The 12,617-nt window shown below is 27.1% G+C and overlaps 1 protein-coding gene across 1 annotated transcript in view; it reads left to right on the top strand.

Annotated features, from left to right (window-relative positions):
* The first annotated feature begins 24 nt into the window (after nucleotides 1-24).
* LOC126908557 (mediator of RNA polymerase II transcription subunit 13) overlaps nucleotides 25-12,617 on the top strand; it is a 25,288-nt gene continuing 12,695 nt past the window's right edge. Inside the window, 8 exon segments of the mRNA XM_050690730.1 lie at nucleotides 25-336; nucleotides 8,487-8,853; nucleotides 8,928-9,012; nucleotides 9,472-9,555; nucleotides 9,805-9,962; nucleotides 10,020-10,181; nucleotides 10,269-10,674; nucleotides 10,774-10,899. Of these exon segments, the coding sequence (XP_050546687.1) occupies nucleotides 268-336; nucleotides 8,487-8,853; nucleotides 8,928-9,012; nucleotides 9,472-9,555; nucleotides 9,805-9,962; nucleotides 10,020-10,181; nucleotides 10,269-10,674; nucleotides 10,774-10,899 (1,457 nt within the window). The 5' untranslated portion in view covers nucleotides 25-267.

Below are 12,617 nucleotides of genomic sequence, written 5' to 3'. Positions count from 1 at the left end.
ATGTGTTGGTGTGTCCGCCATTTTACGCGACTCGCCGTCGTCGAATATGAACAACAACGCAGCTCCGGGCGCCTCGGATTATGATTGTCGCGTTTCCGGCTTGTGATTATGTCCGTACGTATTAACTCAAACTTGTCGTTCGGCCGAAATTGTTTCGCGTGTCCCGCGTCTTCGTGGTGTCCGCGGTCCGCCGGCTCCTTAACGGTGGTGTTTGTGTGACGTCCAAGACGTCGTCGTCGTCGTACCGGGCGAAATGTCCAATGAAAAATGACTCACGCCAGCCATCAGACCAACGGTGCCAGCTTGGAGGATTGCCATACAAACTTCTTCGCCCTGGTTAGTAAAGTTTTTGAAGTGGCTTATACTTATTTTTGTATAAGTGTTTTCCTTTAAGGGATACTCGTCAATAGTTCATCCCTTATCTACTGTGATACTATTGATACTCTACTACTTTCTATTCGGTTAATCATATAAACATAAGTTACATTCTCTATCAAAAACAAACAGATTAAATCTTATGATAATTATTAGAAGTTCTAAATGTTTATTTGGTTAAAGTTTCACTGTTAGCTTTCACCAACCAGTTGCTTTATAGTCGTCTTGATAAATAGACTGTTTCAATTCTATGCTCTAAATACCTCATATTTAGTTTTATTAACAACTGTCTTATACCTTTTAATGATTTATTTAATATGACCTATTTTTTGTCCAAACTAATGAAATATCTATCTTTTTGTTATTTATAAGTATATTTCATTAGAATTTAGTTACGAATCATATAACAAACAATTAGATATTTGGCTTCAAATGTCAGTGTAAAAATATTTATCATTAGAGTATCTATTGTATTGCTTATTGGTCAATTGTTTGATATAAATTTTGTGATTAATAATTTCATTACTATGATTGCTCGTACTTTTGAAAATAATAATTTAAAAGTGATAAATATGAAATAATTATTGACCGCATGCATATTCCTTGTTATGATTTAAAATTAAGAAAATATATTTTATAAAAATATTTTTAAAATTAAGAAGTTTAATTTGTTAAATATTTTATTATTATATATTCTATATTCTGAGTAATCAATAGTTTATAATTTAATTGAATTCTTGCTGTAATGAAAGATTTTTATTATATTTTAAAGATAATGCCAGTAAAAAAGATTTTAATTATTATAAATTATCAAATTAGTTTTAAAGGCTTTCAGGGTTATTTTTGCTTTAAATTATATTTTTTTAGAAAACTTTTAAAGTAAGATACTTCTTATTGCTGCAGTTACTTTATCAAATATTTTGATCAATGTAGACTCTATAGTGTGGCATTTTTACAAAAAATGTTCGGAATAAAAATCTTAAAATAAATGTGTACTTTATGGAGTTGTAAACCTATATTGTGATAAATATTTAATTAATTGTAAAATTTTTAAAATATTTAATTCTAAATCATTAGCAACAATTATTTGTATGTTTAATAAATTAATATATATTTAATGTAATATATCATATATTTTAATAGTTTATTATTTTGTCAAATGTTTAGAAGCGTTCTATTTAATACATGTAATTGATTATTTATAGACTAAATTAAATTAATAAAAGTTTCTTTCAACTAGTAAATTACAGTGTAGAATAATCAAGATAAATAATAAGAATTTAGTAACAATTAATATATGATTTTTAATGATATTTTTGGAGTTGAAATTAAAAAGCTAGCCAGTTTGTGTTTAATTTAAATGAAAGTTATTTATGCTATTGTAGTTAGTAAAGAAATGGTTTATAGTGCTTCTGCATATATAATTTAAAATTTAGCTCAATCAAAAAAATTAGAAAATGATTTGGATACAAAATGTATCATCTATTAAATTAAATATAGTATATTTTTGATAACATTTTTCATTGAATAATCAGTATAATCATTTAATTAAATTTAGTTCAAAAATAATTTATTTGTTAAATTGACGACATACATTAAAATTTGTTGAAAAATTGAAGCCTAAATTGACATGAGTAGCTAAATGGTTTTTGTTTCTGAGGTTTTAATTTATCTTTGATCACTAAATTTCTTCTAAAATAATAATTTTGAGAAAATTCCTACCCCTCATGTAAGCAGTAAAATTATTTAAAAAATTAATTCAATAATTTTAGTATTGCCTTCAAATTGTATATATAAATCATCATCCTTTGTATATCATACATTGTATTCCTAAATTGAACATTATCAAACTCAACCTGAAAAACGAACAGTAAGATTATTACATATTGTTTACTTCTTTAACTACATTATATCCCATAATATGTCTTTAAGACAGATGAGGTATACAATTATATTAGGCTTAGAACTCAATATTTAACTGTTTGAAATAAGATTTATTTATTTTTAATACATTTCAATGCACTTTTAATTTTAAAATTTCTCTTTTGAAAAAATTATTTATGAGTTATGTGGTTGTTAAAAGAATTTACTGTGATGATCACTAGATTTCTTCTAAAATAATAATGATTAAGAGAATTTTATTTTCATCTTATTTAAGTAGTATTTATTCCTCAATTTTTGAGTGGTTAAATATTATTTGTGTTTATCCCTTATGTATTATAATGGTATCAACTTAATTTTTTAAAACTGCATCATGTATATCTAATATAAAATTATCCAACTAAAAAATGGACTGGTTTGATTACAAATTTTGAATCAAAAATTCAAATTTTATGAATTTTATATCTTGTTGAGTAGAATCAAAATCAAAAATTTGTTTAGTATTATGATTAATATCATTTTACTGATAATTTGAAATTAGTCTTTTAATCATTGATTTAGATTTTGTTAAAAATTATATATAGAATAAAAACTACTTACACATTAATACTAAATGTAAATGTTCATGAAATTTCTTTTTATAATTTCATATTTTCTTATATTGTATCAAAAGTAATGTCAACACTTTGATGATTAGAGTATGTTATTATATCTTAGTATATATTCTGTTTTTTATATATTTATGTGTCAACAAATATTAAATAAGTTCTATACGCTATAAATACTATCACAACTAATAATCACAAGCTAATTTTTTTCTAAAAAAAGGCAAAATCTTATCATAAGTAGTTTTATTTCATAAAAAATATAATGAAAATTTTGTAATTTACCCCGTGTTACAGTTTCTTAGGAATTATACCTCCTTTAACACTGAGATTTTTCAATTAAATCTATTTCATGTATATTCAAATAAGTGTTCTTAAAAAAAAAGTATAGTGATAAATATGTCAAAACCAATAAAATATTTTCTGTTATATTTTTAAAAAATTGCTCTTAGCCTATTCTATTATGTTCTAGTAATTTTTTTGTATATTAATTAATTTTGAATCTAGAGAGGTATACTTGGGAGGTTGGAGCTCCTTGGCAATTTCAGGATGATAATGATAGTCTAGTAATATTAATTGATGCAATGTTTCATTTAATATTAGATGAAAAAAATTCTGAATTTAACTCTGATATTAATATAAATTTAATATCATAGAAATCAGTAGTTAAGTCTTAAATATTGTCTCTTATTGCTAGTTTAAATAATTTGTTGATTTTAATAAGGTAGGTTATGTTTGGAAAATATTGTGCTGATTACATTTATTAATAGTATATGACTATAGTTTTAATAAAATAATATTAAATACATTTTATTATAGTATAGTTGGAAATAAGTATATTGAACTATGTTAAATGATATATTGTTAATTTTTTTTTATATTTTTAATTGGTTATTAATGATAAATACCAACTAAATAGCTGTTTTTAAATAAACTATCAACTCATTCCACTGTCTAAGAATTAGTTCACTCGGAGAACACGGTATGTTTTCGATTTTTCAGGGTTTCCCAAATACGCATTGTCTTGAGTTTTATTTACAATTAATTACTTTATTGTCTTGCTGTGACTATTATTATAATAAAATGTAATTTTTATTTATTTCTAATAGTATGAAATTTTTAATATTTTCGGAGTTTGAATAATTATGAATTATTTACTTTAGAGTAATGTAGTTAAAATTGAATTATCTGTATTACATATTTAGATAATTGTTGATATTTCTGGATAAACTGTTTCCAATATTAGTTTATGTTTAAAAAGAAACATTTAATATAGTGAATTGACCGTGATTTCATTATTTATAATATTGAACAGGTTTGCCAATATTGTGACATTGTTGTCGTTTTTATAGTATACTCCGATCTTCTATATCATAATATCACTATACGTATATTATTCCTTATCTAACCTATAAAGAGTAATTTTGCCATCTGCCTTTACTGTTTTACAGTGTAATGACATCGTATTTTAAAACTTTTTATGCGTATGTCACACTGATTTACTTTAATAATAGTTGCACAATATTGGTAATAGTAGTAATAACAATGGTTGTATTATTTGTCTTTTTTACTATTATTTACTTTGATTTTTATTAAAAAAAATAAAACTTTAATTAGATGACCTCAATTGTCTAAAATGATCTGTCTTTATTAACATGAAAAACTGAATATGTTATCATTTGATTTATCCAAATATTTAAATGATCGATGTAAAAAAATTTGAGAGTTTAGTTGTCACTGTTATTATGCTAGCGTCGGTAGTGGATATGTTGGTTTGGTGGCCTTATTATTATGAGAAATGCGACGTATTGTATACGCAACCCTTTGCTGCTTAAACTGGTTTTTATTTAGTGTATTGAATTTTGGTAACAGGTTAATTGGAGGGGTGAACGCCTGGTAACACTCAAATTAATGTTAATGGCGAGTTAACTTTTCATCGTGTAACCACTGATCTAGTTGATAACGGTTTTCAAAATCCGTTTATCATAAGTTTTCGCTGGTTAATCATTGTAATCATTCTTTGATCGTCTTATGTCTGTTTTTCATCAAACGTCTAGTGTGCCACAAAATGGGTTAAATGTATACTTTATTTACGTTGTTATTGTTTATTTCGCTGTTATAGGTATGCGATTTTTACTATGCACAATGATTGTTGCTAGTAGTACCCCTCCATTATAAATTCTGGGTGATTTTATATTATGAGAGGGGAAGCCAACTTACTGTCACCCCGACTGCATCAACTCGTTTTCGTCATCATGTTTATATACCTATATATACTAGCACGGTGTTGTACATTACGTTTCCTCGCCGTAGTTTCACCGGCAGATGTTCTTTTTCGGGACGATGAGGCCGCCATCGTGCGGACATCATGGGAAAATGCTTCTATGGTTGAATGCTGATATTATAGGCGGGGGGCAACGTTGCCGCGTTCGGTCACGGTCGGCGATCGTCTTGCGCAAAAATCCGACCGGCACCGACCTCTTTCACTTCGGCCGGTGTCGTTACGCTGTAGGATTTACATGCAGTTTCTTTTGATCATATTGTTGTATGTGGTAGCTTGGGTGGTGGGGACCCTACTGACACCTCGGTAATTCTGCGTACCGTAACAACCGGACGCGTGCAGTGGTTATCAAAAATTGAAAACTAGTACAAAACATTGTAAATTAGCGTTCTCTGAAATATATTCCTCAACTGTCTGGAAATAAGAATGTTTGTAAATAAACTTGCATATTTATATTTAAGTATATGCAAGAAAAAAATTCTTTCCTTTTTAAAATTTTTTTTTTTTAACATTTAGTTAAGTGATAAAATGATTTTTCTATTAAGAAATGTTTTTAATTTTGATGTTAAAATTTTAAGGAAATTAAATTAGAGTTCGTTGTTAATATCTTAAATACTATTTGTATTTAAACTTAATTGATTATACATGCTATATAGTGCGTGCATTATGCTTTTATTCCGTGGTTTATATGAAATTTAAATATTTAATAGTAACGATTATGTAATATTTCTTAGGTTCGGGAAATGTTTGTGATTGTTGTTGATATCCCATAACTTAAAATATCGTGGGTGGTCATATATTCAGTATACTTGGAAGTATGAGGAGTATGTATGGGAGGGGAGAACAATTGTTGGTTCATCATTCAGGACTCAGGTTATTAACACCAGCCAGCAACCACTACTGCCTGGCCTTATATTACTGTTACTGCTTAGGGTAACGGTGCCTTCTACTTGTACCATTCTTTCATCAACACGTTTACTTTTGGTCGTCTTAGATATTGACTGAATTTAGAACATAATTCACGTACTCGTATAAGTAAAATTATTTACCCATGATAAGTATTTCTCTTCATTATATTATTCAGTTGTTCAAGCACATCGATTTTGAAAATAATTGTGATGTAATATAAACTCAGTCACTTATTGACTTTTTAAACTTTGTAAATTTGTACTTTAAAATGAAAAAATGATGTATTTATTCGTTTTTAGTTTGAGTTTATATTTATTATATTTATGTCGGAATAGAAAATATTAAGTTACATTATTTTTAAGATGGTTATGCATTTATTAAGTGTATTCTTGTTTTGAAGCCCACTGGAATATATTGAGATGCATATTTGAGTTACGCTGTATCTTTTATAGGTTTTTGACTATTGGTGGCTTCTACGTAACGGTTTTCGTTTAGCTTTATAAATCTTTTGGTATATTGAAATTGATATTTTTATTAAAATTTCAGCGTACACTTAATAACTATTATAGTGTAAACTATAATAGTTTCTATAACTTTTTTAATACTATTTGTTTTTTTTTATCGTAATTGTTTGCTACAAGGTAGTTGTGTATCAAGACGGAGTTATGTGTCTGCGTGACGCCACAGGGTCGACTTGACTACCACGAGCAACACCGGCTGTGGCGGATATTGATTTCGGTGAATACGCGGAGGTGATGGTAGTGTTATAGTGGGTAGTGACGGCAGCAACGGGTCCATTCCTTGGGGATGAATAGGATACACATTCGATAATATCCCCAACCCAATCAGTCAACCATTTATTTTTGTTTTTGGTGTAACGATATCATTTGTGATTTTATTAAAATTATCATCAATTCCTGATATTGAAAAAATGCTTTAATTTTTGCGTTAGAATTACTGACTTATATTTTTGAGGTATCATTTCAAATGCATGTACGTTGAACCACCCACTTTATCCTTTTTTATAATACTTCGATCGTATTACGACCAGCGTGCCTATAGTCGGCTGTTGTGTATATACCACGTGTCCTAACCCATCACTACCATATTTATTCCCGTTCATTTGTAATAATGTAATCCATATTGGATAATTTAGGTTATTTTTTTTATTAAAATTCCGATTTTAAAACAAATATTCCTCATTGCCTTTTTCTCAACATTTAAGTTGTATATATAAACAAAATGCGTGTTATATAACTGTTGGTCTTGCATTATGCAAATATAATGCAATATAATTGTAACATTACTGAGATTAAGGGTCCAATTCAATGTTTAATTTTCTTCTTAATAAAAACAAAATACTTCGAATTCTCAGTACAAGAGAGATATATTTCGGAATTGATAATATTTAACATTTTTATGTGATTTAATGTAGTTAATTAAAAAAAAAATAAACTTATTATTTTAAATATTGTTACAAATTAAAAATTAATGTTGAAAAAATTAGAGTCAGAACTCTAAAATTGTTTATTTCAAAAATCGTTTTATAAAGATATAGCCTTCCTACTCTGACTGTACGATTTAAAGAGTAAAAATTATTGTATACGTTAGAATCAATGATTTTTTATGAAGTTAAATTTGTATACAAAATTTTTAATTTATTATTATTTGTTCAAAGACATATTTATAGAATTAAAAATGTGGACCTAATAAAAATCTAGAAAGTGAAAGTTAATACTTGTTTCAGTAAAACAAAACATTTTGATAGTTGAAGATTTTTTAAATTTTTATAAATGATATTTGTGAGTAGTAGTTTATGTTGTAAATTACTTAACTTTTATTTTTATTATGATATATTATAATTTATTATATTATGTATTGAGTTCTATCAGAATATGTTATAAATATTACAAGAAATTTACTTGTAATAAAAGTCTTTTTCTTCTTTTTCTGTTTCCTTAATTTTATTCCAACTACTTGGAGTCAGCCACTCTTATTCTAAATTTATATTTGACACAATCTCCCACATTATCTACACACACATCAGCTGTTTAGATGTTGCATTCAATAACATTCCTCCATTTCTTTTTTGGTCTTCCTCTACCTCTTCTTCTATCAACATTCATTTCTATAACTGTTTTTACAGCTTCCTCTCTTCCATAACATGACCAAACCATCTTTCTCTGCAGAGAAAGATGGTTTATCTTTCTCTGCTCTGTTCTCTTGTCAAACGCCCAACACTTTAAAACAATCATAGCTAGTTTTACTAGTCTTATAGAACTTATCTTTCAGCCTCATTGAAATTATCATATTACATAACAACACTAGATTCTTCTTTCCACTTCACCCGCAATTAATCTTGTGTCTTACATCCTCTTCAATACCAGAGTTGTAATTTTATTAATGGTTTTTTTTTTTATTGTTATTATTTTTAGACTGATTTATGCGGTATTAAATGGCGTAAATTTGTACATTGTTCTGCTGGTCCTGAAGGGCCACCAGATTGGGCAAGTGGTCCTGGGGGAACAACTAACACTTGCGGCTCAGTGCTTGAAGACCCAGTATTATCTAGTTATACACGATGTTTAACCCACGATATGTTAGCTGTATGGCGACGAGTGTCACTTCCCCAAGGAAATTCTCAACAGACATCACTTGATCCTTTGGTTCCTGCCCCACCAACACCATTGCCTGCTCTCCCACCTGCACTTTCTTTAAAAGCTTCAAAAGAATTGTGGATATTTTGGTATGGTGAAGAGCCTGATCTGACTGGACTTGTTTCTCAACAACTTTTAGTTAATGGTAATTCATATATATATATAATTTAAATGTGATCCTTAATTGAATATAAATTCTAATATATATTTTTTTTTTAGAAGGAGATAATGGCTCTTGGGAAAGTGGTTTATCATATGAATGCCGCTCTCTGTTATTCAAAGCTCTTCATAATTTAATTGAAAGGTAAATATTGTTTACAAAATATTTATAAATAATTAAATAGTTTATCATTATTATATGATTTACAGAAAAAATTTTAAAATTCATAATTTATTGTAATATTATAGTACAAAATACTTCACAATTATCATTTTTTCTATTAGTGGATAAAAAAAATACGTATCAAATAATTGTAAATTTTTCTATGGACTTATAAACTATTTTTACTGTCCAATAAATTATATTAAGAACATTAATTAATTTAGTGAAAATTATATATAGTTTATTTAAACTTCATTTTTACTTATTGAAATAATTGTTGTTTTATTCATTTTCATAAATCTATTAAATTTGTAATGTAAATTATAATTAATTATTCTTGTTAATTTTATTTATTTTAGTTTCTAAGAATAATAATTTTGTATAAAAATTGTTATGAATGGTGATATAAATTTTTATAATCTTTAAAATAACTTTTTTTAGATGTTTACTATCTAGAGATTTTGTACGGTTAGGGAAATGGTTTGTGCAACCATATTCATCATCTGAAAAATTAGATGACTCTTGGTAAATATAAATCTTCATATGTAAATATTGTTGGCTTTAGTTTAAGAATTAACAGATAATGTACTTTCAAATAGTTACTATTGTAGTAAACAGAGGAAAATAATAGATAATTGATAAGTTAAATACTAGAAGATTGTAGTTTCTATTATTATTTATAACTCTTATCTGTTCATTCTGAAATTAATGTCAATATTAAGTTGTTACTTATATTATTTTATAATCAAATTCATGTTTTTTTGCAATTTTTAGTTCCAGTCATTTGTCATTTTCTTTTGCATTTTTTGTACATGGAGAAAGCACAGTTTGTGCTAGTATAGATGTAAGGCAACATTCTGTTGTTCGTACATTATCTAAAGAACATTTAATGCAAGTTTCAAGTCAGTCTTCTAATGTGACAAATATTCCAGGTATTAGCACTAGATTTTTTATTTGTGAAAAAAAATTTTAATTTATTTTTTAAATAGTTATGCTTGCACCATTTGGTCTTGCGGGAACTCTCACTGGTCATATATTTAAAAATATGGATGCTGAAACTAGTCGTATGATGGATGAATGGAGCCATTTCTATCCTGTTGTAAATAGCAGTGGTCCTAATGATTTGCCTCCTGTAGTGGAAGTCTTAGTTGGTTAGCTGTTTATATAATAAATATATTATTTAGCTATAATTTTTTTTAAAGTTATAAGATTTGTATTACTCAATATTAAATTTTTAGGTGGTGTCAAAATGAGATATCCATCTTGTTATGTTTTAGTAACTGATTTAGATGAAAGTACTACTGAGTTACATAAAAATCATAATACACAACCAACAACTCAACAAATTAGTCGTAATATTATTTTTAATTTAGTAAAAATAACAAATGTCTACTATAAAATGTAATTTTATGTTTTAGCATTAATTAAAACTCAAGTGTTGCCTCCTAAACATCATCATCATCCTGATACTATTGTTTATACATTGGATAATACAGTATCAGCAATTCCAGAAAGAGCATGGCAGGATTGTGTGCTTGGACCATTACATACAGAACAAAATCCTCCGTCCAGACCTGAATCACCAACATTAGGTCAATGGCATTTATCAGATCCATTACAAAAACTCGCGTGTTCCTGTACAAGGTAAGACTTATTGTAATATAAAGCCATTTATTTGTAAGGCGTGTGTTTTGGACGCTTTGGAAGTCGATCGGTTTTTATTATCCGGCCGGCTGTTTACAGGTGTAGAAAAACCAGTTCCAAGCACCATCCACAGCCAATTGGCACAACGTTCCATAGACGCACTCCCCTCCCTGATAGTTATGTCGTTCAGCAGCTGCCACTTGATGCCAACAATACCACCCTCAGGTTTGTGTCCATTAATGAGACGCTTGGGGTGGTGATGTGTCTATAAAATTTAAATGTAACAATTAATAGTATGCAATATAAACTTAATTATTTAACCTTAACAAAACTATTAACCATAACAAAATCATTTAATTAATACTTTATATAATAATATTGAAACAAAAATTCCTAGTTTCACAGTTAAATATATATATATTTCAATTAACTATTAACAATATTTATGGTACATAAAATTACTTTACTAGTGAATGAGTTTTTAAAAATTCTTTATTAATTTATATTTTGATATCACGCTCATAGTGTTAGTAAAATATTTGTTTTTTTGAATAATTCTATTCAATAGTAATATAAAAATATTTATAATTAACTAATAAAAAAATTAAAAACTTGATGTTAAAAATTGAAATACCTCAGTAAATGAACAGTTAATGATATTGTATCAAAAATTTGCTCTACTGCAGTAGGACTTAATTTAGATACTTTTTCTTTGTTGAAAAAATTACTTGTTTTACAATCAAATTAAAAATGTATTTTGTTATAAACTCTATGATGTTTGTTCACTGTTAGTGTTCTTTCACTGGTTATGTTATACTAACTTATTATACATATGTTTGAAATCACTTAATTTAAATTGAGATCAGTATTTTAATGTCAATTAATTGTTAAAAAATATTTCTTAGAATATTTAGATACATCCTTATTAAAAAGATAAAATTTCTATTTTTACAAATTCAAAATTTCTACCTTTTGTCTTTTCAGCTGATAATTAATTTTTAGCTTCGATGCGAAGCTGAGAAGGTATTGGTTTTACTATGATGTTTTTTTTTTTTTTTATGTCTGTTGCCACTTTTTCTCAGCTCTCACTGGACCGATTTCTTTCAAAAATACGTCAAAAGATCACAAATCGTATCTAGTTGAAGACATTACCCTTAAAAATTGAAAAAAATTCCCTCGTTCCCCGCAAATGGGGGAAATATCCAAAAAAATTACAAATTTAAAAATCGCTAATTTTCGAAATTTTTTCACTTTTTTTTCTTAAAACTTCCATAACTTTTTGAAAAATCAACAAATCAACATAATTTTTTTTTATACTAAAACCTTAGATATTTACCTTTCATTTGATATCATTTTTTTGAAAATCTATCACTTAACCTGCTCATTGGGGGGGATTTAAAATGGCAACTTTTTTACAAAAATTAATTTTTTCAACTTAATTTTTGAAAATGTTCCGGAAATACTGCGTCCTTTAAACATATATCAAATTAAAGCTTATTTTATGTACTACAAAATGAAAAAAAAAAATTTGTCCCGACACTTTTTTTTCTACATTTAAACGGCTGCCGTAGTTAAAAAAACACTATTTTTGTGTTAAAATTTTCGATTTTCGATTTTAAATTTTCAACTTAAAAATGCTATAACTTTTTGAAAAATGTATATATCAGCACAAATTTTTTTTTTCTAAATACATTATAAGTACATCTTTCATTTGACATACTTTTTATTAAAATTGGACAATTTCCCCTTATATAGGGAGGCGTTAAAAATTGAAATATTGTAAAAAACATAGATCTTTTTCAACTGAACTTTTGAAAATGTTCCGGATATACTGCGTCCTTTAAACATATATCAAATCAAAGGTTATGTTATATACTATCAAATGAAAAAAAAAAATTTGTCCCGACATCTTATCTTCTATGTGCAAATGGCTGTCGAAAATT

Source organism: Daktulosphaira vitifoliae, unplaced genomic scaffold, assembly GCF_025091365.1.
Source record: "Daktulosphaira vitifoliae isolate Bord-2020 unplaced genomic scaffold, ASM2509136v1 Scaffold_5, whole genome shotgun sequence".
Classification (NCBI taxonomy): domain Eukaryota; kingdom Metazoa; phylum Arthropoda; class Insecta; order Hemiptera; family Phylloxeridae; genus Daktulosphaira; species Daktulosphaira vitifoliae.
This window is presented reverse-complemented; position numbering and strand designations above follow the sequence as displayed.